This window comes from Falco cherrug, chromosome 1, assembly GCF_023634085.1.
Source record: "Falco cherrug isolate bFalChe1 chromosome 1, bFalChe1.pri, whole genome shotgun sequence".
NCBI lineage: Eukaryota > Metazoa > Chordata > Aves > Falconiformes > Falconidae > Falco > Falco cherrug.
This window is the reverse complement of record NC_073697.1, coordinates 26972510-26999880: the sequence shown is the minus strand read 5'-3', so window position 1 is coordinate 26999880 and position 27371 is coordinate 26972510. Positions and strand designations below refer to the sequence as shown.

At 43.2% G+C, this 27371-nt stretch overlaps 1 protein-coding gene across 6 annotated transcripts; it reads left to right on the top strand.

Moving 5' to 3' along the window:
• Window positions 1-1717: 1717 nt before the first annotated feature.
• Window positions 1718-26292, top strand: RHOH (ras homolog family member H). Of its 6 annotated transcripts, XM_055725154.1 has the most exons (3): window positions 1718-1802; window positions 6152-6384; window positions 23082-26292. In XM_055725154.1, exon 3 carries the CDS (start codon window positions 23309-23311, stop codon window positions 23882-23884), a length of 576 nt encoding a protein of 191 aa, XP_055581129.1. In that variant the 5' UTR covers window positions 1718-1802; window positions 6152-6384; window positions 23082-23308; the 3' UTR covers window positions 23885-26292. The 6 variants fall into 6 exon arrangements, with proteins under 6 accessions (XP_055581129.1, XP_027655775.1, XP_055581136.1 ...); XM_027799974.2 differs by lacking the exons at window positions 1718-1802; window positions 6152-6384 and adding an exon at window positions 8416-8835; XM_055725161.1 differs by lacking the exons at window positions 1718-1802; window positions 6152-6384 and adding an exon at window positions 9308-10005.
• The last annotated feature ends 1079 nt before the right edge of the window (window positions 26293-27371 follow it).

Sequence of the window (27371 nt, the reverse complement as noted above, 5' to 3'; positions counted from 1 at the left end):
TGGGGTAGAGTTTGTTTTCAAAATATACTTGCTGCTCTGTGCTAAAGATGGGCAAGACGAGTTCAGTTTTGCACTCAGATTTGAGATCGATAATTCTGGGGTTTCTCCTTTAGCTGCCTTGTGGTGTTTTTTGTATTTCAGTTGTCTGGATGCTTGGAGACTGGCACAAAGGCATTGTGCTGTTTGGTGAAGTCCTGTGCTACTGTGGGTGTTGCTGGTGGCACAGAATCTTCTTGAAAACCCTCATGGGGAAGGACCCTCTTGATGTTGCTTGACTTTCTGCATCATGGGGCCTGGCTGGGCTAGCAGTGGCTTCTCATTAGTTGCCACCATTAATTTTGTGGGATAGGTCAGGAGATAAAGTTCCTTTATTCCTATAAGCTGAGTGGCTTCTACATGGTATGGAGCTGGGAGGTGCTGTCTTGAGGATTAGCCCGGAGAGTCTTTCCCATAAACAGGGCCTGTCTTTGTCCTGAATGACAGTTAGGACCTTCAGAGGATCCAGGAGTCTTTACCTCCTCCTGGGCTGGTCTGCCCTGTTAGGCCCTGAGTGCTGGAGAGCCCTTGGAACACTGAATCAGGTCTTCAGCCTTTCTCTCCCACACCTCAATGGAAAATACACCATACATCAGGGAGACGGGGAGGGAATCTACGGGGCATGGACATACTCTGTAAGCTGTAAGAATCTTGTGGGGAAGATCTATGGAGGCATGTGGGTGGGCCACATCTGAGGGGGCATGTTGCCAGGTGCAGTCACAGGCCCTGAAAGAGCTGTGGGAAGCCTGGCTACTGGATTCAGACCCGTACCCAGAGACTGCTGTGACGAAGAGGAAAGGCCTATTGCAGCGTGAGGGGCTTTATGCCGCAGGATGGGTTGTGGCACAGAGCAGGGGCATGCCTGTGAACTGGGAGGCTGGCAAGCACTAGAAGGGACTTGCAAAAGCTGATAGGGAAAGGTGGTGTGTGATGGCAGAGGTGTTCAGGAGACCCTGGGGTGCTGCAGGACCATGTAGTAAGGTACCATGCACAGATGGGGCAGCACATTTCCCTCAGCTCCAGCAGAGCCATGCTGATATATCCAAACCAGCGTATCAAAGCAGCTGCTGGGATGCACCATTCAGCGGTCTTGCTGAATTAAGTGTAGTAGATAGGGCACAACATCCTGTGAGCGACCTGTTTTGTACCGTGTTCAGGTTTTGGGTTTTCTTTTAACTTTTATTTATGTAGCTTTCATACTTTAAGTATGCTACAGATCTTTGTCTTGACTGAGACAAAAGCTGGGTCGCAGACCTTGGGGGTGGGGAGGACTTGCAGTTTTGATAGCTTCTTGGTGAACAAATGGAGCTTTTGGCATCCATTCCACGATGGACATGTAGGCAATCCCTGCCACTTCAGGGTTTGGAAAAGGCAGCCGTGTATCCCCAGTGCCACCAGAGGTCCCCACGGCCGGGGACCCTTCTGCTGTTAACCCAAGCTGCAGAAACAGAAAGGACTGAAGGGGAGCACAGGATAAAAGCCACCATCTTGCTTTCCTGCCTATTGTCCTAAGCTGTTTTGTGTCCTCTGTCATGGTGTTGGGTCTAAAACTAGATTTATGTACTCCTTGTGAGTAGGGAATGTTTTTTCATACGGTTCAGGAGATGTCTTACATGACTCTGGGAGTGCTGAAATAATAGTAAGAATACTAAATGCTGTTGCATTTCCTCTGTGTGATCAGGATGTGATATCTGCAAACTTCTTTGGGCAGTAGGACATCTGAGTGTGGCAGTGCTGCTATGATGATTGTTCTTTCTACAAGCTTGGTAAGCAACTGTATGGATCATTATTATTTTTGTGTTATCTTGAGGGTAACTCTCTGTAAGAAGGACGCACTTCCTTCTTACAGATCCATGGCTGGTTGTACACACTGGACAGGATTGCATCCTGCAATGGGAAGTCTCTGCCTGTGCCAGACGTTTAATCAATTTGGTTTGTAAATGGAATCCTGTCAAGTCGGGCTGTGGGAGCTCTGTGTAACAGTGTTTGCTCTATGTTGGCCAACTCTCAAGGCACTGCTTTGGATTCCCACCTCTAAGTCAGGGTAAAAGTAGTCTCTTTTGCTTATGTGTCCTTCTTGCCTTTCCAGATTATCCCCTTTCACTGTCTTGCAGTGCCATATAGGCAAGCCACAGGTGACTGGGAGCTTCAGCTTTCTGGCATTTTTCAAGATAGTCACGTAAAGCGGCTAACATGATATACTGCAGAGAGAACAGAATGTCTCTGGAGGGATGGTACGCCCTGGCTGACAGGGGGGGCTTCCACCAGAGACCCCTGGGGAGTGACTCAGGGCATCTATGTCAGGCTTCTGCTCTGAGGCTTCTTCTGGGGAAACATCTCCATGTTCACGCACTAGAAAGGAGAAACTGGCCGGTGAAGCAGGGAACCTGAGGCTGCATGGTTGTGACTATCCCCATCTCCTTCTTCAAAACAGGAGGAAGTGGGGAAAAGCGTATTTTCAAAATAGAAACAGCTGCTGCCTTCATTTTGTTGATTTTCCCATGAGGAACTCTGATGGCTTCTGGCTTTGCTGGGGCAGGAGGCCCAGTTTGTGCTGGCATTTCTTTCCCCGACGAGGCTGATGTACAGACGGCAGAAATAAGGAGGCTGTGCCTGGAGCGGGGCTGGGGCTGGAGCAGCCCCTGGGGAGAGGGCAGGGGGCAGCTCCTGGCCCTGCTCGCTGTGGGTGGGTGCCCAGGGAGGTTGGTGAGGTGCGTGCTGGGCACTGGTGTTGCTGGTGGTTCCCCGGGGCGCAGGAGCCCAGCTGCCCTGAGCTGTGGATTCCTGGGGTGCGGTGCTCAGGGGGCTGCTGGGGAAGCAGGGAAGGGGGACCCCCAGGCGGGCAGGTGGCGGGGCCTGGCCTGGGGCTGCATTGCGGTGGGGCTGGTGAGAAAAGCTGCTTCCTCCGCCACTTCCCTGCTGTGGCAGAGCTCGGGTCTCTGCCCTCCTAGGCAGAATGAAAGGAGGAACCTGCGTTTCCTCAGTGCTTCTGGCCTCCGTCAGCATTTCCTTGCCTGGGGAAGAGCAGCGCTGGGAGCACCTGGGCTGCCCTGACCCCTGGGCGAGGCTGGGGATGAGGGTGGGAGCTGACCTGGCCCTGAAGCCATGGAGCAGCCTCAGGTTATGTGCGATTTCACAAAGAAACCACTGCAGCCTCCTCCGTGGTTTCAGCAAAGGCACTGGGATTATTTTTGCATTAAATCCAGATGGGGGAAGGAAGTGTGGATGTCCGTGGGGAGAGAGAAAATTGCGAAAGTCAGACGATGTACAGAAGCAGATGTGCGCTTGCACGCTGTGAGTGTGGAAGTGTTTGCCGGCAGGAAAGGGCTGCCCCTCGGACCCCAGGGCTGCTAGTGGGGCCTGCCCTGCCTGCCGGCCCCTGCCCTCCCCGCTGGCCCTGCTGCCCCCTGCCCTCCCTGCCGGCTCCTGCCTGGACTCCCCTCTGCCTGCCCTGCAGCCCTGGTCTCTGCCTCCCGGCCGCAGCCGGCCTGCCTGTGTGCTCTTGCCCTCTCCCTGCCAGCTCCAGGGCAGCACGGCCACCCTGGGCTCCTTGAGGCTGCGAACACCTCCCAAGAGCTCCGGCAAAAAAACCCAACAGTAGGCAAAGGCAGAGGAACTCTTGTTCCCTCAGTTGGGTGGGTGGGTGTTTTGGGAATTAATACCTGATTTTGGGGGAGAAAATTTAATTTCTTCTCAGCGGTGTGACTGCTTTTATGCTAGACTGTCTCAGAATGAGAGCTGGGGGAATTAAGTAACCTGCAGTGCAGTTCCTAAGTGTGCTTCCTTTCGAGAAAAGGGAAGTAAGTTTTCATATTGCCCTGGAGGAAAGCACTTCCCATACATTGTCCTGACCGACAGTGCTGCACTGGCGTCACGGGAGGAATTGCGCTAGGAAGTTAGCACACTGGTTTCTGCTTGTCAGATACCAAGAAAAAAGAAGTGTGTAAATGTTAGTTTTGTCACACAGCATACTTTGCGGACAACCTGATCTCTGTTCCAGAGAAATAGCTAATCAGTAACCCATACACAGCAGGAAAACACAAAAGCAGTGAGGAGTAGTTAAGACTGCAGAAGGCTGTGGTCTCAGAAAGTGAGGAAATCTCTGCCTGCCTCGTCTGCACAAGTGTATGGGTTTAATGTACGGAGCAGGGCTATATCAGTCTTGAGAAGAGGCTGGATAAACACAGATGCCCACACCCAAATGTTAGCACCAACCCCAAGTTTGGTCGTTGTTTGCACAACTCAGGGTTCTGTGTTTTGGGCCTGAGAGGTCCGTGCTGCTCAGGCGAGCCTAGGGCTGAGTCAGTCAGTGCTCTGTGCCCATCTCAGCACCCTTTGCACCCAGAGACTGGGTGGCCCAGGGCCAAACCCCCTGGGGCAGGGGTAGCTGGAGGACTGCTCTGTGGCCACCTGAAGCATAGGCAAGCATGTCACTGGAGGCAGCTCCATTTCCACATTACAGGGGGGACGGATCTGCTTTTGCAGGGTGGATGGACATGCTCCTTGGTCAGCTCTACCTGCTAGGTATGCAAGCAGTGCCCGGGCTGTGGCTGCCCCTCTGCCTCCTAATGGCCCTGCCAGGTGCAGGATGGCAACCAGCAGAAAAGGTGGCTGGAGGTGGTACCTAGCTGTCGTGGAGCCCATGCTCACAGCAGTGGGGATCTGCAGCTGTGGCCCTGGCTCCCTGCCTGCAGCATATCACCAATCCCTCTGTGCCAGGGCTGTGTTGGCTCCTTTGGCATGTCTCAGGGAAGAGGCAAGCCTGGCGAAGGGGCTCAAGATAAGCCAAGTTGAGGGTTGAACCTTGTAACTCAGGAGGGAGGCAGGAGAATCTATGGGGAGGAGGTGACGTTTCAGGCATGCTCGTGCATTTAGGCTTCTCTGTCAGGCATGCTCCAGCCTCAGTATGCTGGAGGGCTTTGACTCACCCTCTGAGGACCTCTAGTTCTTCCCACACAATGTATCAGGAACCTGCATCATGCTAGGTTTTGGATTCTGTTTTATCATCAGATGCTTCTGTTTGTGCCACTGCAATACCAATACCAAGAGGTGTTTAACCACTGTGTCAGCTTGCTGAAGAACCATAGCCTAAATTCATCAAGGCAAAGTAATTAATAGTGTGAGAGTTCTACCAAAATCCATATAGGAACCGCTTCTTAAACTGTATTTTCATTTCCTCTTTCAGATTTAGTTCTTTGACAATGAGTAATGCTTCAGAAGTTGCTGTGCCTGGCCTGCTTTAGAGCCTTCAGCAATGCTCTCCACCATGCTGTGAGGATGCTTCCCTTTCTCTGAAGTGTCTATGCCTGGGAAGGGAATGCTCTCGCCCCCAGGCTGAACCCTGGGCAATCTACCTCGTTTCCCCTGTATTGCCCAAGAACCCAAGGGAAAGCAAAGAGCCACATCCCAGTTTTCCTGACACACAGCTGGCATCCTGACCGTATAAATTTTTCCTGGTTCCTTTTGAAAATGTTAACAAAAAAAATATTAGTCTCTCTTTTAACAAAATAAGCATACTTCATGTGTTGTTTATACCTCTGGTGCAGTGCCTAGACGTAAGCAACAATTAGCTTTATTTTGTATAATATAATGATCATCTAGAACAGATGACAGGCCTGTAGGGCTGAATGCAATGTGTATCAAGAGTGTCATGGTTTACTTCCTGAGCATTGCACATACCATACTATTTGACCAGAATCAGAGCAAATCTAAGAACAAAAGGAAATCAGGCAGGGGGGACAGCTTCCTTCCTTGATCTCATATCCCTTCCTAACATCAGCAGCCTGCTGATTTCTCCAAGTGAGGCAGAAATCAGTGGATTAAGAAACAAATGTGACCTTTCATTGTAAACCAGCCCATGTCTTTACATGACAAACCCTGGATAATATTATTTTTACATGATTGGTCATAAATCCTGAGTTACTTGGGGTTTAAGACTATTTTTTGCTGTCAATTTATTTTCAATGCAAAAATAATTTGCAACCCTCCACTCTACCCCATAAATATTTTCCACAACAAAGTGTTTGTTTCTGAAAGTCCCAGATAATGACTTATACTGAGCTTAAAAAAGGAGAAGCAATGAATTTTTTAATGTATTAACAATATTCTCTCACAGCCAGATGTTCCCCTTCATTGCACAGCATGAAGAGGTGAAAAGGAGCAGAAAAACTGCAGTAAGAAAGAAAAAAGCAACACCCAAGGATCAAGAGAAATGTGTCAGGCTGCAACATTACACCTAACTCTGGAATTGCCTATGTGTTGTACAGAAAGTTTGCAGCTGAAGGTGTCTTCATGGAGTTCCAGGTCACTATGAAGTGAAGTTATGAAGCATGTGCATTCCTAAGAAAGGTATCAAACTTTTATTCAAAAAACCCCAAAAGAATGGAAGAAACAAAAATAAATCTCATGTTCAACCATTTTTGGGAAGTTATTGGATCAAGATGCTCTAGGAAGCACAGAGGAGGGAAATGGATGTCAATCAAGACATGTTAGGACATGTTTCTTCTTCTACTGTCTTGGTTTTTTTGCTGAGTTCACTTGATTCAAAAGTTGTTTGTGAAGTATTTTATAGATGGATGCGCTCTTTATCCAAAATGCAAACTGCTTAGCCAGATGGCCTCACATCTGGATTAGTCTGCAGCACAAAACAGAAAAGGCTAGCTGCGTTTGTAAGCAGCTGCTATCTGTAGCAGACCTAAAACGGGTGATGGTTACTGAAGACTTTTATATCAATATAATTTGTGAACGGTATTTATTTCTCTACTTCTGACAAGCCACAGCATTCAGGTGGAAACATTTCAGAATGTTTGGGTGTCTGATTACCATAATCGCAATGGAAACTTATTGCCTGATTGCATGCACTGGTATTGGGAAACCCAAACCTGGTTAAAAACAGAATAGGCGTTTAATGTGAAAATTAAGTAACACAAGTTCTCACTTAAACTGATGATGCACTGAAGCCCCTTATCCAAAATCTTGTCTCAAATTGAAAGGTAAACCGAAGCTTTTAAGAAGATAGTATTCCAAAAATACCTTCTGTAAGCCACCCTTCCTTATCTTCATGCCTGTTGATAATTAACTGAATTAATTTCATTTCATAGGGAAAAGAAACAAATTGATTCCCCAGCCTAACTGTGCAGCGCTGTTCTTCAAGCATCGTATCAGAAGGTTTACAGTGGTTTACACAGGTTATATTTTTTCAGCAGCTATTTCTATTTTTTATGTTTGCCTTTCATCTAACATAAATTATCTTTTTGTGTCCTTTTTGCCTTATTTTGTTCTTTTTAAATCATTCTTGGAAGTGATGTGACTTTATCCTGGGATGGATTGTGCTGTCATAATGTTAATGTGGACAAATTCATTAGCTGTCTTTAGAGAGTTCCCATCATGCAAGGAACAAAAATGCATGGCTTTAGATCTGGATCAGGCAGCCCAGCCCTACAGCTTTGTGGCTAGAGGTGTTCTGAAATGGCTTCACCGAGCCTGAAATATTTTCTGAAGAGGACTTGGGTTCCATTTCTCTGCCTCTGGGGCCCCTTTCAAGGCTTCAGGGGAGCCCACTGCTCATGCCTCTGACTGAGGAACAGACATCCCGCTGAGCTGTTTATCAGGGCCCTTGGTGTTTGGCTCTGGGGCAGCTCTCCTGCTGTGCCAGGGCTCCTGGGCTGCTTCAGGAGTATGGGACAGGAATGTACTCCCTGCAGTCTGATTGCCTGATCATCAAAAGCGGACAATCTCTTGTGCTTACAGCTCCTGGGGTATAGACCATAGACCTGGGGTTTGAAATCCTGAAACTATCATCAGAGCTTTCCTTTCAGTGTTGTAGTAGGAAAGCTGGAAGTGATGAGAATCTGGCTAGCTCAAATTGTCTATACTGGGAAAGGTGGGAGTCTCCGTGCCTGTGGTCCCTTCTCTTGCTCAGCCTCCTTGTGCTGGCAGAAGAAGGGACGTGCATGCTAGTAAAATGATACAGGTCAATCCTAACTAAGCTACTGGGGAATCCTCAGTGAATTACAACAGATCCCTATAAACCAATGCTGAATCAGCCCAAAAGTGCCTGCCTTGGGTTTTGTACAAGATCAACTAAACGTGTATGCTCTCTTTTTTTTTAAAGGCAGGGCCATATTACAGCTTGTATAAAAATATCCCAAGTCTTGTTCATGCTACTGGAATGTGAATTACATGTAGCACTGCCAGGCCGTTGTCCATCTGCTCCTTTTCTAGCACATATAGGTGCTGCCGGGCTGCACTATGCCATTAGCCACTGCAGCAGAGAGGAGGTGGCTGTAAGAGCGGCAAACTGCAGAGGGAAAGCTTTCTGCAGCCTGCATGTTTTGCTCCCCTCCCCCATCTTCAAGGTTTTTACATTTGCTCTCATAGTCACCGAAGAGAGAGAGACATATGCACTCATACACCAGCCCACAACAAAACCCACACAGGCAGGGCTGAGGAGCGCTCACCAGGAAGCTGACTTACCCTAAACCACTCGGCTGTTCCTCGTCACACTATCTGGGTCTGCTGTTACTGCTGCCTCCGGGTGAGCTAGACCCAGTCGCCAGGACTCCTTTGGCCTGTTTGTGCAGTGGTCTCTGGTTACCTATTGAGTTGTGGGTTGGTTTTTCGTTTGGTTGGGTTTTTTTTTTCTTCTCAATAATAAAATTGTTCTAATCTGCTAAAAAGAAGTCCATCTGAAAAAGCCAAGAACAGAGAACGCCACTTTTTTTCTTCCCCTATCTCGTCTAGAATAGTTGTCTTCCATAACGTTTATTTCCAACAGCCGCTTTCAGCTTCCTACATCTGGTGAGTTCTCTGCATTTTCTGTTTTTTCTAGAAGTCTTAACGTGAATTGATATTCTGAATCAAATTCAGTACCTTTAGTTTTAGTTTTATTAATAAATTTGGGAAATTGATTCACATAATCAATTTTACTTTTAATACCATCTGTTAAATACTGTGATATCCTGTTAAACACTGATTTAATCCTGCCCCAGGTTGTGTATCTCCTGGATTTTTATTTGTTCCAGAGCTTGTTTCCACTTCAGTATAAAAAGGCCGTGTATAAAAGTAGGAAGAGGGGTGTGATGGGCTGCACCACACCAGTATTTTCCACGTTAACTGATGTAAGAAAAAAGAGATAATATGGGAATTACTCTGAAGATGGCGGGTCTGATTCTGACCCCCTTTGCTGTCGTATAAACTATGAACCCAGGAAAGATAGGCATGTGTAAACCTGCAACACCTCAAAGGATGGCTTTCTTCCCCATTTGCGAAGTACATCATGGTTATGAGAAAACTGTTCTGCTTCATCTTAAATGTTCCCAAGCAAATTAAGTGAAGATTTTATTGTGAGACTTTGAGAAAGGTGAAATTTAGGTTGTTAGGATTGAAGTGAGATTCAAAGTATTTTTAATTTGCCAACATATCTGTCACGGGCTCTGGCTCCAGCAGCTGTCTGGCTCCACTAGGTCTACCAAACGTCTCTGCCACCTTCTGAGATGGAAGGGCTGTTTGCCATCTAAATGGGCATGGCTGTAATTCTTTGCTTTCATCTCACCCCCATGGCTTCTTCTCCGCTGCTTTCTGAGCCAACCATGGCATGCTCATGGTGTGGGAAACCCTCAGAGAGCAGTATGTGTTTGTGTGCATGTGTGCGTATCTGTGCACAACCATTTCTAGATTCTGCTTACCAAACCTGCATCTTACAATGCTCTAGTGGTGGTGGCATGGTCTTGTCACATTGCCAGACAGAGGCAGTTAATCTAAAAGGTGAATGAGGAGGAAACACATTCAGGCTGAAACCATCCCTCTGACATGGGTCCCTGCAAAAAATCTGAATGTGGCTTTAAGATTTTCTAACTTCTTTCAGCTGTGTTTCTGCCTATGGATGGGGTGGGAGTGGGGCCTGGCATCTGGAGGAGGCCAGCTTTAACATGGGATTTATGCTGAAGAAAATACTTGCAGAGGAAAAAGGTAGGGTACGTGAAATTAGTTAGGTGTTACTGGGCACATCTGTCAGCGTTTTTTTGGTATCAGTACATGCCTGTCTGCTGCTGCTGCTGTCAGAATAAGGTGGGATAGTGCATTGCATTGTACTGCTTTGTATTTCATATTTCCAAACCCCATTTACATCAGTGGGTGTTTACAAATGTTCCAGTAGAAAAAAACATACACGTATACTTACTCAACTTTAGAATGGGTTTTAGTCTCGTTTTTCATAGACAGATCTGAAGATGTATCATGCAAGTCCAGAGAAAGTGGGTACAGACTCGATGTGAATGCCACGTTTGAGACTGGGGCAGTAACCGCAGGGTAGAAAAGCCCCATCTTTGGTTCCTACAAAGCTGAGGGAGCAGGCCTTGCTGGGGCATAATACCAAGCCTTATATTCACTAGATTAGGTACTGCAAACCAGGAAAAACGGTAGTTTTGTATGTATAGAGATTCTTGGTTTTATAAGTGATCTGTACTTACTAAGTTCCAGAGCAAAGAATTAAAATTTTAAAAATGGACTTGATTTTCATGTATAGCAAGACACAAATTCATAGTCCATTGGCAGTGCAAAGTGGCTGTAAATTGCTGTCATTTAATCCCATTTTAAGGGAATTTCACCATGCCAAAGCAGTGTGAGATGGTCTCATGGCAGAAGAGCATCAGGCCTCACATGATTGCCTATATCAGAGGACAGTCCCTGTATCAACACACAGCACAGTAAAACCATGAAGTTGGAGCTATACTTCCAGATAGCTACTAAAAATGCTTTTCCAGCTGGGTGACCAGCTTTCTCAAGGAAGTGTTTATATGTAGAAGTTTAACAGATTCTGGCTCAGCTGCTTCACTGTGAGTGTTAATTTGGGGATGAAAGCACACTCCCTGCTGCATTAACCCAGGAACTGAGAGACTGATGCTGAAGTCACATCAGCTGGTAACAGCTGGCAGTGCCAGTGATATCAGGGAGGCAATCTCTCATACAGTGAGGGACAAGCCATATAAATCCTTAAAGCTGTAAGTGGATGCTTTGCAGTATACCCAGAGCGCATAGAAAACGAGCAGAAATTGTGGTGGCGGTCTTGCAGGCTGTGCCTCTGGCCTGTCTTGCAGAGCAGTCAATCTACACTAGCAGAAGCTCCCGAGGAGCTTTTCTCGGTGACACTTTCTGATAACCAGTTGAGAGGACGTCCAGGCAGGGAGAAGAGCTTCTGCTGTTTCTCCTCTTACTTTTGCTGTGCAGCTCTAGATGCATAGCAATAGCTGGGTTTGGAGCTTTGAATGAAAAGGATTTTCAATGAAAAATACCTCCTCTCTCTAAAGGAAACACCCCCAGTTTTCTTTGTAAAATGTTGGTGCTGTGATTCTGTAGTTTTCATTAAGAAGCGGTTGAATGTTACTCCATGCAACATTCAAGTGATTAATTTGATTTGGCATTGACCATAACTTGAAAAATTGCAGGGTTTTTATAATGCTTTTGATTATGGAAAAGAAATAAAAGAAGTAACTGTGAAACTTGCCTTTTTCAAAGCCTTAATGTGACATTTCAGGCATCACGCTACACGGCTTAACATAATTTCTGAATTAGATTCTCACTTTTTGGCCAGTGGTGTGTAGTTTTATTAAATCAGTTTTCAAATGTTTCCATGCTATAAGCACAGCTTACAGCTGAAAAATGTCTTGGGATAACCCCAGTGCAGTAATTAAGAAATAAAGTTGTCTGCAGCTGTCTCAAGCCCACTATTAAAGCATTATGGTTTTAAAATACTGGACAGGATCGCACAAATACACCAATGGGATGTAACAACAGAATTTGTAGGCTGTAACCTACCGTTAGCTCTTCTCCATAATACATTTCATATGCGCATAGCAGAATTTAGTTGTGCTTCAATTCTTATGTCAGTGAAGAACTGGAAAACCTTCCTAATCCACCAAAAGCGTCAGTCTACAGTAGAAGGGGAGCCAGCAAAACTTCTGTAATGCAGCAGTAAGCGTGAGTACTGGAAGTCATGGGTACAAAACCTTGATGTATTGGGTCTAAAATGAGCAGCTGCCAAAGTAGTAGGGAGCATCGGTCCCAGCAGTCACATTCTGCTGGAGGCTGTGATGGAGGATCGCCGTCATGGCTGGCACAGCAGCTGAAGGATAGCTGGGAACGCGGTCTGAACACTTACTGTGTGCATGTGTTCCTCGCAGAGCGAGTACAGGAGTATTTGCTTGTGCCTAGCCCCGCTTGTGGCTGTGCCTGGTGTTTGTTGCAGATTCTTTGATCTTTCCCACCCTGCACAATGGCTTGCTGCCGTGTCTCCGTCACAGTTCTTTTGCACAAGGAATCACATTTGGTTTTTGGTTACAGAAGCCAAAAAGTAGTGTGAATTCCTAAGGGATGAGGGTGGGTCTGAATTTGGCATGCTTTTCTTTACCTGAACCCGCTGGAAACCACATGAGGATTCTGCTATGGTTTGGGGGTTTCCCTAACAGGGGGCCATGGTCACCTATCGTACAGGAAAGACCCAGCATGTGCCGGAAAGCGAATGAATCACCTCTCCTGGCAGAAGCTGGCACGAAGGGCTGTGGTTACGTACTGTGCATGGTGCCACTTGTAACACACCAGTGTGAGTGTGGAATAACAATCTCAATAACTGACACTTGCCCCGTTTGAGGCTGTTGTACCATTTGGTGATACCTCTTTTCCTCATGAGTGACAGTGAGTTGCTTTTGCAGGTTATTCCGGTTTATGTCAAACTACAGATGAGACTGGCTCTCCTAATATAGAAGTGTGAGACCAAGACCCCTATGGAGTTAGGAGTCTGTTTTGGTTGTCTCCTGTGCATGTGGTCATTAGAGTATGAAACCTCTCATTTTTGCAAGAAAACCATTTCCTTTTGCTGATAGTCATGCCAGTGGACACAGAGTTTGCAGCTTGCCTTTTTTATTTTTTCATTAAATGACTGTCTTTAAAAATTGGTAAAGTCTTTAGAGTTGAAAGTTATTGAAGTAATGACATACTGAATTATCTATTAACTTCCTCTCATTATCTGTGTGCTTGCGTTTTTCTCATTAGAAAAATAATTATAAAACTTGTCTTTAAAATGCCGCGTGTGATTTCTTTTGTTTCCATCAGTTTAAATGCAGTTTTTTAAATTCATGTATATTTCAGTGGAGTTTTTATTCTGGTTGAAAAGCTGTTGGGCAAAATATCTCCGAGTTTCAATCAAAAATAAAGCACGGGAAATGTTCTTGGAATGTTCAAACATAGCTCTCCTGAAATATCTCTCTTTTTGTATGTGTGATGATCTTAATGCAAAATATGTAAAAATCAAGAAAATCAAGGAAAACTTTCTATGCTTCCCACTAAAAAACCAGAAACTTTGCATTAAGATTTACCGTAGTGTGGGGATTTGCATGATCTTTAAACCACCTGAAAGCCAAATAGGTGTCAGCTTTAAGTATCTGAAATGGCTCTTCAAAATACCAAGCTGAAGAATGAGTGAGAAGGATTTATATATTACCTTTGGTGGTAAGGAGTAGAGGCTTTTCTCCTCTTAAGCTATTCCATATGAGCCAGTGCTGTCTGCAGTATTATATGTTTTATATAAAAATGACAAGAGATTAAGGTTATACCAGAATTGGAGAAAAGTAAAGGAAAACAGGTCCTGAAATACCTATTTTGCTCAGGCATATGGTTGGTGTAAGATAGAAGTCAATGCAAAATCTGAACCACCAGGTATAACTTGTGCTAATTCCAGAAAAAAACCCAGAAATCTTGACAGCACTTTCATTTGAAATGGAGCTTTAATCACAGCTGTGCAGAGGACATAGGCAATTTGATGTAGGCAAGTACGCATGCCCATTTATTATGTTTAATTTAATTTAATACAAGGAATTAAGGAATTCTAGGGAGGCTACATAGAGAGAAAAAATATTTTCCTACCTGTCTTGTAAATACATATTAACTCTTATTTTATCCTTGTGCCAGATACAGTGCATGAACTGAGTTGTGCGATAGATTGTGGAAGGCAACTCCTTTTCTAATTTTTAAAAAAAATCAAAAGGATAAAGACCTTAAATCAACAAATGCAGGAAAAACTATGGTAATCGTATGTTTTGTATCACACACTCTTCTTGCAAAGTGATTGAAATTATTTCCAAGTGAGCTCTCCAAATTTTTAACATTTTAATGTACGTTCATGCACACACAAAATGTAAGAATAAACTTAACTGATGGCAGTTTCTCTCTGGCTGAAATCTAGACTGTGATTTTAAACAGTCTAATGCCTACAGAGGCAAGAAAAAGCTTTTTATTGCTGGCAATTCTAAGGGGAAAAGCTAAAATTATCAGCCAGTTTCTCAGCATTATAAAACAACCAACCAAATTATTTGTTGTGCTACTTTACTAGCTTTGCTCAGTAATGCAAGGTTTAATATTCATCACAGCAAAACTGAACAGTGACATGAAACAAGTATGCATTCTTCCCAAATAAAAAAACCCAACAGTATTTTTTAGCAAGAAGTCACTACAATTACATGTGAATTGCTTGATCAACGAAAACATCATTATTTGCTGCACAAAACACCTATACATTCAACAAATTTTATTCTTATTGCAAAACATGCAAAAATAATCTTTTATCAAACACTGGCTCATTACATTCTAACCAATATTTTCCTCATCCGCCTTTTAACTCCCACTGAAATAAAACTTAAGTAAATACATAACTTAATGAACATGGAGAACCTCCTTCTCCTCCCCCTGAACTCAGGGGGAGAAGATCTGGGCTTGACAATCTCCTTATTTTGCGGTAGGCATTTTATAAAACCAGAGCAAAGTCAAACCTGAATTTACCTCTGAAACAGGGATCTATGGAGGGCAGTGGAGAAATGGTAGAACAATTTTTTTAGCACCGAGGAGGGTGTTGTATCACCTGTATTCTTCATATATTAGCTTTTAGCTACACTTAATATTGATTACTTGGTAGTGTTTTAAGGGACCCAGTCAAGAAGATCAGGTACTGTGCAAACAAAGGAGGGGAGTGCAGTCCTACCCCAGGTTAGAGCCGAACCACGCAGAAGTCAGCCCTCTCCACTGGGGTGGGCTTGACACAGGCTCTGAAAGAGGAAGCCCTTTTGCCTGCAAATGCAAGTGCATACATGGAGTTGCTGGATTGTTAGTTTTAACATTTTACCATGTTATGCATCTGTGGGATTTAATCTAAATCCATGCATCTTCTTAATAATAAATCTTCATAACATATTGTAAAGATGCATCTAAAAAATTGAACAGCTGCATACACAGTAGAAATATAATTGTTTACAATGTGTGACTATGTAATTTATTTATATGTGTAAGACTTTGTTTATCAGTTATATACCTAGGTTATTGCAAATGCAGATTTAGCACAGCAGTCATTTCTGCTCATGTGTATGCAAATACACATCATACCCATAATGTAGAAATAAAGTAATTTAAAGACCATGGTAATTTTAATAATGCACCCATTCTTTGACACAAATTATATATGCAGGTTTTCAAATGATGGTAAGATATCTTGCCCTGAATATGTATCTGTTTTTTATAGCAATCTGTAGCAAAGTCTTTTGCAAATGGATGAATATATACATATACACACGTCTTTATATGTATCTAGACATACAAACACACATGCATGTACATATGGATGTCACATTTTTTGTACATGAATTTAAAGATTCATTATTGAAATAGTTGTTTTTAAATCTATGCTGATTTATTTTCAATAATTTTTTGTGTGTACATGCATATACACTTCTATGCATTCATTCTAGTAAATAATGCATCATTCTGCAAGAAATTACAAATGCTTATTTAAAACTAAAAAGTATTAGTTGTGTATGAAAGGGAAATTGATACTTCATGATGATTATACCTGTATCTGCAGATGGTTAAAAAAAAAGCCTAGACAAAAACAGAGAAAGGGCTAGGCTTCCTGGAACACAATCATTATTGAAGGCTGTAAATAAAAGAGTACTTTGCAATTTGTCAGCCAAAAAAACTCTGGGGAGATTTTGAAGAGTTAAACCTGTAAAAAAAAAAATCCACAAAAATATGTTTTAAGTGCCTTTTTGGTTTGTCTCAAACTTCAAGAAAGGTGAACTGTGTTAAAAGAGGATGTGGCATCAAAAGTTTGAGGTGGTTTGGGGCCCAAAGCTGCAAACATTTCCACATGTGAATAATTCTACACACAGAGTAGTCTCATTGAAGTCAGTTACTTAAATATAACGCATTTTGTAATACCAGTCCTTCTGTTTGGCTACAGTGCAGTTAGACTTTGGTGGAAATTTGCTTTTTAATTGTGAGTCCATTCTGATAGGCAGAGCGACCTTGCATAGGTACATGTGATAGCACTATAGTCAGTGCGTAGCACTTCATCCATGTTCATCTGCAAGTGTATTTGTATCACCATCTGGACCCAAAAGCAGTTCTGTGTCAGTGATGAATATATATATATATATACATATATATATATATATATATGTGTGTGTGTGTATGGATGTGTGTACAAAACCAGAGACTACGAGGGAACGCAGACAGATGGTTGATGAACTTCTGTGCTTGAACATACACATGTGTGGCATTTGCACACCAGCTGCTCCATGTATGGTTGCATCTGTGGTGAGATTCAAGGAGAAATTCTTTTCTGTTTAAGAGCAGAGAAGAAAAATTACCACAGGGCAGGGTGGGAAATAAAGGTGACATACCCAGTATCTTGCAGAAGGGAAATGCTCTGTAAGCACAAGCTTTGGGCATGACATGCTGCTGACTTTGGAAGATACTGGATCAGACTGAGAACAGCACATGAGCTGTTGCTTTCCTACACTCAATTTACCCAAATTTTAATTTGGAGAGGATGCGACATTTATACTGAAAATGGGTCACTTTTGAAAATGACCCATAGTGCCGCGAATACCACATAGTCTGTAATTTACCACGTCATGCCATAAGCATGTGGAGAAAAATGGCTTCAGACTCATGGCCTGAATTTTGAAGGTACTTAGCACTGCAAGATCTCATTGACTTCTATTGAATTTAGGATCAATGCATGACAGTCCTACAGACTTTTTGTTAGGTTTTGGAGCGGTTCTAATGATTTGTGTTCATGTTTAATTTGTAAGTAGCTGGATCAAGGTGTGATTAGTCACAGCTAAAGGGTTCTTGTAGATAAATATTTCTTTTACCTAATCAGATGATTAAAATGAGAGTTAAATAGTTCTCAGTGACTGTAGTAAATTGAATAGATCTTTTGACATGCCATTATCCATTGCTTATATATATTCATTGTAGATACTATTACCAAAGTAATAAACTAGCAACTTTTTATTTAAGATATTGCATTATACTGCTTTATGTGTATGTGCAGTGCGTAAGCATGTGTAAATATGTATTTTCTTATACAGAAAGCTTTCATCCCTTTACTAGGACTTCACATCTCATTTCATCTTGTAAATAACATTGGTCTGTATTAGTTGTTACTTTATAGCAAGATTCCACAGTCTCAATATGAGGGAATTTCCTTTAAATCTGATGACTTGAGTTCTGTTGCTAATAATAAGGTTGGCAGGATGACTGAATATTTGATCATAAATCCTTTTCTTCAATTTCAGTTGTTAAAACTGCCAAAGAAGGAAACTAAGGTTTAAATTTTCTTGTCTTGATCCAGAAGTGATACTTTGCAAATGCTTCTATGAAAGTGGTTTTCCATTTTCTTTATACTTCATAAATTAGAAATTCAAAAAAATAATTTAGTTTTGTGGTTTTTTCAAAACAAAGCACTGAAATTTTAAAACAAGAACAGGATTTCAGTTCTGTAAATAAGGGATTGAAAGACAAGTTTCTATGTTGTTATGTCTGCAGTTTTTTTAAATGCTGGAAGAAGATTGTCTTTGAGATGACAAGACATCCTGGCTTTGAAAATATGGGTTCATTAAGTGTTGTTTGCTTTTCTAATTTTAGGAAGCTATTGCAGGTATGATTGTACTTAAGGATAAAATACCTTATAAAAGCTTGCATCCAAACTTCTAGGCATCCTCTTAATTCTTGAAAATATAAAAACACATTGAGAGATCACCTGGCAATTAATCCATCAGTATTGTAAATATACCAGACGGCTGAATCTGAAATAACCTGCCATCTTGCTCTTGGGCCAGAGGATAAAGATGTCCCCTGTGGTAGCATGCTTGGAAAGTGAATGAGTTGAATGCAGATTTTTTGGTGGAGCAGTTTGGGGAAAAGTTGCAGCACCTGGCAGAGGTATGGGCTGTGAGCCAGTTCTCCTTCACGGCAGTGGTACCAGCACCGAATGCCCCTGCAGACTGAAACGCTGACACTGTCTGAGGCAGTGGGAGGCTGTTTCCTAGACTGGCAAGACAGGGCCACTTGGTGCTGTAGATCAAAACCATCTGAAAATGAGTTTAAAAACCCGGAAGCAGCTAAGGCAAATATCAGAGCATCAGCTTAATGAACACGTGACAGGAAACTTCGCAGCGAGGGGCCATTTTCTTGCAGACCAGCTGCAGTCTCCAGATGGACTACGGCCGATGTATTTGTTTTCAGGAGCCCTGTGCTGTGGCAGCAAAGGCTCGTGCAGCAGTCCTGGAGGTTTGTGTCTGAATGGAGCAAGTACAACTCATCCACAGAGTTGAAAACAAGGTGGCATGGACTTGGCAACCTGGTGATCTAGCTGAGCATCCAGACTGGATCCACAATGGCCATGGTGTCTCCATGACAGAGGCCAGTTTTCTCCCTGCTGCATCTTCTGGGTGCTGCCCCTAACCAGGCAACAGCACCTCTGCCCCGTCTTGATTTCTTGTCGGTCTTCCTTCTCCTCCTCTTCCCTCTCCTTTTGTTCGCAGGAGTTGTTCCTAGGCCCTGTCTGTGCCCTGCAGTGCTGACTGCACCCACAGAGTTGAAGGTGTAAAGCTGCACACTGTTCCGGTCATTGGGTGTAGTTTCCATGTCTCCTTCCTCTCCCTGACAGCCTCTAAGAGATGCATGGAGAGTTTTTATGTGTCTGTGGTGCAGTTAGAAAGAGCAGCGATTACAATCAACACAACCAAGAAGAACTGCAGGCACTGTTTTGCAGACCCCACCTCTGCGTGAGGTGGGACTTACTGGTGTAATGTAGGCAGGCAAAGAAAATATATGCACTGCCCAGCAAGTGGAAGTCCCTCCAGTGGTTCTGAACTTTTTTTATTAGCATAAATATTCTTATTTCCTCTCAATGTCAGGTCTCTTCAAGAGATAGTATACACAGTGCTCAAACTGAAAAATTAGCTTGCTCTTATCCTGATATCAACAGGAACTGCACTGAGATGTAATTGTGGTAGGGACCGGATAATGGCAATAATAGTTAGCATGTTAATTGCTTGAACGCTCTGAAGCACTTTGTGACTGCCTGATTTAAAAAGCCTGCATGGTTTGTTTACGTATGAGCTAATTCCTTTCAAATCCCATCTTAACTGAGGGTGCACTATCAATATCCGAGACAGGTTTTGAAATTAGACGTTCCTGAGTTTATTTTCCCCTATCGTAAGACACTGTTCATCCCCTGCAGATGTTTAGTCCTAGTGAGCCATGCTCACAGTGATCTTATAGTAGATGCCAAAGACATTCCTGGCATAAGTGAAAATCCTGTTTGGTTCAGTTGATAAACTTACCTCCTCTGATACAAGCAGTCCTGCTTCCCTTTGTTAGTAGAATTGTTTCAACAAATACTAGATTAGTTTTTCATGGGTTTCCTCCACATATTCATGGGAATCCTCCATCTGCAAAGAGTTTAGTGCTGCTGCATTCCTCCTCCCGTCCCCTTGCATTACAGGCTGGTAACAGCGTCACATTCAGCCATGATCTAGTGTGAGGCATTTACTTGCATGAGATTGCTGAGGTGCAGCACAGGCAGTGCCCAGAGAGCGGCTGTTGTATGGCTTCTCATGAACAGAGGGAACAAGAAAATAAATGTTCCATTAGTTACACAGACAACGTGATACAGTTGAAAACGCAGTGCTCTATCTAATACTGTGCAAGAATTTTCTTTGAGGTTAATCCCAAAGTTTATTAAAGGTCACTATTCAGAATAATTGTATCAGAACTAGACATATAATCTTATACTTAATAAGGTTAGAGCTTTTATAATATTATTATTCAAATAAAATCTTCTATTGTTACCAGTGATTAAAACATAAACCAAAGTAGTGTAAAAGAAGATACAGGTTTATATCTGGAATTCCAGATCCAAAATGGACTTCATAAAGTTAGTGAAATTCGGAAAAGCAAATATTTTTTTGGAAAAAGAAACCACTGGCAGCTTGCACTGAACCATCTGTGATCAGAAGATTTTGTGTAGTCTTTTAATGAGCGTGCCATGCTGTACTGTCAGATCAAGACGATAGCATATAATAGGAGAGAAAGAAACCAAAGCTTTTGCAAATATTTACACAACTGGATGTATACTGAGGTGTAAAAGTGCCCAGTACTGGCCTGTCTTTTAAAGGACATTGTTTTCTATTGATGTTTAATCTAAATAATTTTACATTAATTGAGGTGAACTTGCATAATTATCTTAATACAATGATACAGCTCTTACCCTCAGGCTGCAGCAGGGACAGGTTATGTGCATAATTAAAAATACATCTTCAATATTCACATATGTAGTCCCAGCTATATATGGAGGCACATGAACTCCACATGGCTGTGAACAAAAGTAAGATCAGGACCACTGACTGCAATCTACCCACAGGACCAGAATATGGACCTTGTTATATACCGTTAATTTTTATTCATTAATGAATTGTAGAACAACATAATTTGCTTTGAAAACAATTCTCCACTGTCATGGTGGAATATTTCAGCTTTTGTTATTGTGTGTGTGTTGGCTAGTCATATTCACTAGTCCTTAATTTCTTTTTCAGTCTTTAATGATTTATTTACTTTCTTTCAAGATAGCCAACATAATAAGACCTGGTGATCACCAAGCTGAGTACCATCTGTCTTTTTCTGTTCTGGCAAAAGTCATGCTTCGGACATCCTTACTTCCCCTCCATGTTCAAATATACATGAAATAGTGAGCCTGAAGGCATTAAGGACTATTTACACCAAAGAAATGTTTATTCTGAAAAGGAGACTTGATACTTGCTAACTTTCTCCTGGGAGCATGCAGGATTTGTCTGAATCATACACCACTGGTTTGTGGTGAATTGTGGTGTTTTCAAACTGTGCTGCTGACACAATTTTGAAGTAGAATACGCTGAAGGAAAGATGATGATGCATTTAAGTAATCGGACTGTGTATCCTGCATATACTTTTTGAATTTTTCATAGATGTATTTTGTAAATACCCTGTTTAATTCCCCTGAGAGCTTGTTTGGGGAACGGAGAAGGAGAGACCTACTGAATGTTTAAAAGCAAATTTCCAGTTGCTGCCACCAAATCTTAAATTAATGGAGCAGCTTGTTTCCCGGCAGCCAGGAATGCCACGAAGCAGCCTCAGCCTCCATCCCACTTCCTAGAAACGAGCTGAGATGGTGAGAGCACAGCCGCGCTGGCAGACCAGGAAGCACCATCTGTTGCAATGACTCCTCTAGATACCCGTAACTCAAGTACACACGAGGACTGCCCACAGGCTTGGTGCCACCTCTATAAAACAACAGGCTCTGGCCAAGCCGCTGACACATCTTCTTTCAGCTGGTGCATCGGGTGGGAGAGATGCAGGTGTGCCGGCAGCATGAGAGGAGGTAGGATGCTGCCTCACTGCAAAAGGAAAGCAGGGGAGTTGCCAGCAGCAGTTGTCAGCGCCTGTAGAATGTTCTCTTTAAGCTTGTCTAGTGCTTTTCTCTTCCTTTGTTATTCCCTTTTGTGGAGTAAGCCAGAGCTGTGAGTGTACTAGAAATATGGGGGGTGGGGGTGTAGGGTGGTGAAACTGAAGAACATTATGGTAACATAGAATATATGCTTTTTGTGGCCATCACTTAATTCTGGGCAAATAACCTCAAGCTGTGACTTCTCTTTTCATATATGAAGGAGACAGAATTATATTATTTGTATAATATACACACAACATTTTGGAATCATGCTGTGATATGTCTCTTAGTTACTTTTATTGAGCAGAACTAATTTGCCTTCAGTTTTGCAGTTACTGATTTTCATAGCATCTTGTGTGTTGCCCTGTGCGAGCAGTGAATCTTGCACACAGCTAGTGGGGAAATGCTTTCAAAATAGGAAAATTTGACTGAATGCTGGCAAGAACTCAAAAGCAATTACATAGTCTGAAGAGGCACTCTCAGTTCAGTTTTACAACAGAGTAAATGTCAGGACAGCTGTGTCCCCTTCGAACAAAATCGTTTGGAGTAAGCACTGGTGGCATAGCTTTCTCTGGCTTGTGCTTCTTGCTTGTTGAAAGTGATTAATAAGAAAAAATTTGAACTTTTTTGTAGTTTTGCTGTGAATCCTTCATTGCTTTTGAAAACTGTTAAGGTTCGTGTTGCTTGAGACTCACACTTAAAGTTTTTGCTTCCTCGTTGTCACAAGTGGTTCTGTGTTACTGTTCATTATAGGATTGCTGCAATAGTCTGGTTGGTTAGTGAATGGCTTTTTTTCTCTTGACTACCTCTAGACAGCATGTGTACATTTTCAAGGGAATTTGGACTGATTAGTTGAGAGGAATTCAGGATTCTGTCAGTCTTGGTGGAAGCTGGAGGCAGGAAATGTCTCACTGAAAACAGGTTAGTAGCAGTTATACCAAAGTTAAATTGATTTGATTAGGTTTTTAGACAATTAGAGGGAAAAAATAGTTGGCATCAGTGGAGAGTGACAGAGACAATAGGACTGTTAGCCCCTGTGGAGCAGCAAGAATGTTCTTTACGTGAATGGCTGTTGCACACGCAGCCGGCTGAGAGGGAGCGGTAAGGTTCAGCATCCTCGATGTGGGGTACTCCCCATGGCTGTCCAAAGACGTGTCTGGGCATCTTTATCTTGAAGAATTGTTTGTTCTCTGTGGGTTATAAATGTTACATTTTATTTTTACTCTTCTAGAAACATCATTTGACTCACTGAAGAATTAAAATCGACAGCACCACAGAGCCGTGTGGGAGAAAAGGGGATTTTAGACTCAAGCGGCACAATCAAGTCTTGAGAAGTAAAGAGATTTGGATGGTTTCTCACCAAATGGAAGTTATCTAGAAAGCCTCTGAGACCACTGCATCTCTCCATCTCACTCCTGCTGCACGGAGACGGTGCTCTTGGCCCTGGGCATTAACAAAATGCTGGATTCAATCAAGTGTGTGCTGGTGGGAGACTCTGCAGTGGGGAAAACATCTCTCTTGGTACGTTTCACTTCTGAGACTTTTCCAGATGACTACAGACCCACCGTGTATGAGAACACTGGCGTGGATGTCTTCATGGATGGTACACAGATTAGCCTAGGTCTTTGGGACACATCCGGCAGTGATGCCTTCAAAGGCATTCGCCCCCTCTCATACCAACAGGCAGATGTGGTATTAATGTGCTACTCGGTGGCAAACCACAATTCCTTTCTGAACCTGAGGAACAAATGGATCGGTGAGATCCGTAGCCATTTGCCCCGCATTCCTGTTTTGGTGGTGGGTACTCAGACTGACCAGCGTGACACAGGGCCCTACAGTTCCTCCTGCATCAGCCCGATAGATGGGAAGCGGCTTGCCCAGGACGTGCGAGCCAAAGGCTATTTGGAGTGCTCTGCCCTCAGCAACCGGGGCGTGCAGCAGGTGTTTGAGTACGCTGTGCGGACAGCAGTCAATCAAGCCAAGAGGCAGAACAGGCGGAAGCTCTTCTCCATTAACGAGTGCAAGATCTTTTGAGGACTAGCAGCAGTGGCTTTGCCCATGCTCGTTCCTTCTGTCTTTGCACAAAGATGCTGTGGCAGAGAGAATGGGAGGTGACTCAAAGGAGGACTGCTGGCAGGAGCGCAGTGCAGGTACCCCTAGCGAGACAGGTGTGCTCTCTACCTGATCTGCTCCCCACGCACACACGTGGGCACTGTCTTGAAAAATGAAAGGTGCAAGTACATGCCCTGGTTCACAAGCCTGTGTTTGGACTTTGCTAACCTGGACTGGAGCAGGCCCAGCCTGGAGACATGCAGACGACGACTGTGCTGATTTTGTTGGTTTTCCTGTTGATGTTCTGTTTGTTGGTTTGTCTGCATTTATTTAATGACAAACTTCTGCCTGGATCAACCCCCAGCTCTTGACACATCTGTCTATGTGGAGGTTGTTTTTTTTTTTACTTTAAGAACTTAGTGTATAAAATCTGACCACTGTGTATTCTATTTAAAAGACTCTTGTATACATTGTTGCAAAATCCTGACAGTTTGTTTTCATATTTTGGAGGTTCTTCCTTTAGCTAACCACAGAAGCAGATTGTCCTATCCATATAATAAATGGCCTGCAGGCAAGCCTAGAACTTCTTACAGACGCTCAAGTCTCTGTGTAACAGTAATCAAATCCAGTATGTCCAGTATAGGATACTTAGTGACATTTGACAGCTGTAATGTGGCTTAGTGAGATTTAGTTGTGTTATCTTCATCTTGTTCCTCAGCAATGTGGTCAAAGATGGGACGAAGAGGAGGAACCTAACCTGATTCTTCCTAGAGCTCACCTGACTGTGACTCCAGAAGGGCTGTCTTGCAGTCAGGACTGGGTTAGACATATGGTTGGGGTGGCAGAGATGAATCTGTGCTGTCATCACCTCTGTTGCCCCTGCTGTAATTCTGGAGGCAAAAGATTTCAGTCTCTAAGGATGAAAGGTATTTTTTCATGAGCACTAAAATTCTTATGTATTTATGGTACACTTCTTTTTGAAACAGTGATGTTAATGAAACCAGTCACCTACTATAGAAAAAAATTAATTACATGGCAATGCTGAATGCATGTATTTAGAATGGGTAAATAATTTTTTCCCCTCCCTGAGTTCGCATACTAAGTATAACTGCCTGGGTTGTATCAAAATAAGACAGAAACAAGCTTTTCATCCTGAGGAGCCTGGCAAGTCAAATCCTGATATACCTACTCGGGTCAACTTACTCTTCTGCACAGAAAGCCAGGCTAAGAAGGTGGAATCTCCAGATGTGTAAGAGAACTCTGCTAGAAGATGGAGTGGGGTCAACATGCAATGCTGTACGTTCCTTGTGAGTTGTGGTGTTCCTCTCCCCTCAGGTTATCTGTCCCCTCTGCTCTGCACCATCTCTCAGATCTTGCAGATCTGTCCCATCCCAAGGTTTCTGCTGCCATAGAAGTCCCTTGGAGGATTTCTTAGTACAGCAAGATTTTTCTTCTCCCTTTCCCTGTCATTCAGTTAGGTAAGAACTGATCTTTGAGGGGCTAATAGCATGGTGCCATGAAAGATGGCATATAGCACAGTAGGATGATTCAGTCTCCACGGATCCTGAGAGAATCACTTGTGTCTGTTTTGACTGAGCCCCAGCTCATGTGTCTCAACAGGAATGGATGCAGTGGCTTATCTGATTCAAATGCAGGGTGGGACTTCAGGAGTTACCCTACTAAGCAAATAAGCTATAGCTCAGATCTTACCTACCTACAATTTGCCTCCGAAAAGGGTGCTCTTCTCCATACCCTGTGCTGCCTCTAAGCTTCTCTATAAAGAGAAATTCCAAATTAAGTCATTCCCCTCCATGAATCCCAGAGATGATGCTCATCTGTGATGTAGGTGAGCAAGTATTTGCATTGCAGGCACCTTGAATAGCAGTGGTGCACAGGAGACTTGATGTTGTGATCATCCTGCCAGCTCCCAAGCTGGTGAATATTTACCACTCATCAACTTGATTGTAAGGGAGGCTTATGGTCATAAAAGCATACCAGTCTTGTGTGAGGTTTTCATATCAGTTTTAAATCTTTACAAGTTTCTGCACCCGAGCACACAAGACGAGAGCTCCATCACTGCCCATCTTTCCTGTACTCTTCTCTTTCCTACTTCTTTTTCTCTTCAGCTGTTGATTGCAAAGCCTTTGCGCCCCCCAAACACTAAAACTGACATGTTTGTAGAAGAACCTGAACTGCATCATACTTAGGCAGAGTTACACAAGTGGCTAGGTGTTTGCAGTCCTCAGTTAAAAACCTTTTGCTTTTGGAAGAAATATGTTTCTGCATCTCAGCTGTTGCAATGCCTCTCCACTGAAAGTTTTGGGTATTGTAACCCTAATTTAAAAGTAGCAGTTGTTACTGTTTGAACATTAAAGATCACATGCAAAATGTCACGTTGTGAATCTTCAAATCTGTTACAATTGCAGACAACTGTGTTGCGGTCCCCATTCCACTAATGAATTTACTACCTGGTTTCAACTTCTTTTTAAGACAGATTTTTGCCAGTATGTTCTTATTAAATGGTCTTTTTTCTCTGTGGGTTAATCTTTGTTTACAACAGTTCATGCTGCTGTTTTTATGTGTTGAAGAGCAGTGACTGTGTTCTGGTTTCTGCTGTGAGATGCCAGAATCAGAAACCAGAAGGCTCCAGAGAGCTGTTGCATCAGACAAAGCCAGACGAAGATGTGCTCCAGAATCGCGCTGCAACTGAAAACCCCATCTCCTCTGTATTTGCTTCACAAGGCTTGTTTCAGTGTATTATGAAATGAAGACTTCAAGGTTTGCAGGCAGTTCAGTGAAGCAGAGTGGGTAGGCTTTCCTGAGATGGCTGAGCTGACAATATGGGATGCACAGGGGATTTAGGGGTGGCGTGATATACTCTTGATTGTGCATCCTAGAGCCGGTGCAAGATGTGAGGCCACTGAAAGCTGGCTGATTTTTAAAATGAGATTGGAGAGAGGATAAAATAACAGGGGGATTTGGTTTGGTGCTGTGAAAAAATAAAACGGTTCCAAATTTCACAGCCTGGTTATTTCCAGACTGCCAAAGCTAAAAGGCACTTTTCACTGGGAACGAACTATGAAGCACATTATTTTAGTCTCTGTAATTATGCAGCTTTCCCTGAGCCGTAGAACTGATGTGCTCAAAAAGTGTGGCAATTCAAATGCAGAGAGTAAATCTGAACATATCAGAACTCAGCCAAATTTTTGGCCAAATGGCTTCTTGGGGTGTGACTTGCACACCTGCAGCCGCGCTGCCTGCGGCGTGAGCAGTGCGGGGCTGCTGGGGCTTCCCAGGAAACCCTACCAGGGTGGTTTTGCCAGTGTTGCTTGGGCAACAGGGTCACTGGGTACAGCTCGGTGGTAAAAAACTGGCTCTAATATTCAAAATACATTCAAATGACAGCTAGGCACACATGTTAAGTTTCAACTTCTTCTGCTGTGAAAAAAAGCAGGTTGGGGGAAACAGA

Bases quoted from the DNA above. Each gene is read 5' to 3' on its own strand.
- RHOH (XM_055725154.1), top strand. From the start codon at position 23,309: ATGCTGGATTCAATCAAGTGTGTGCTGGTGGGAGACTCTGCAGTGGGG.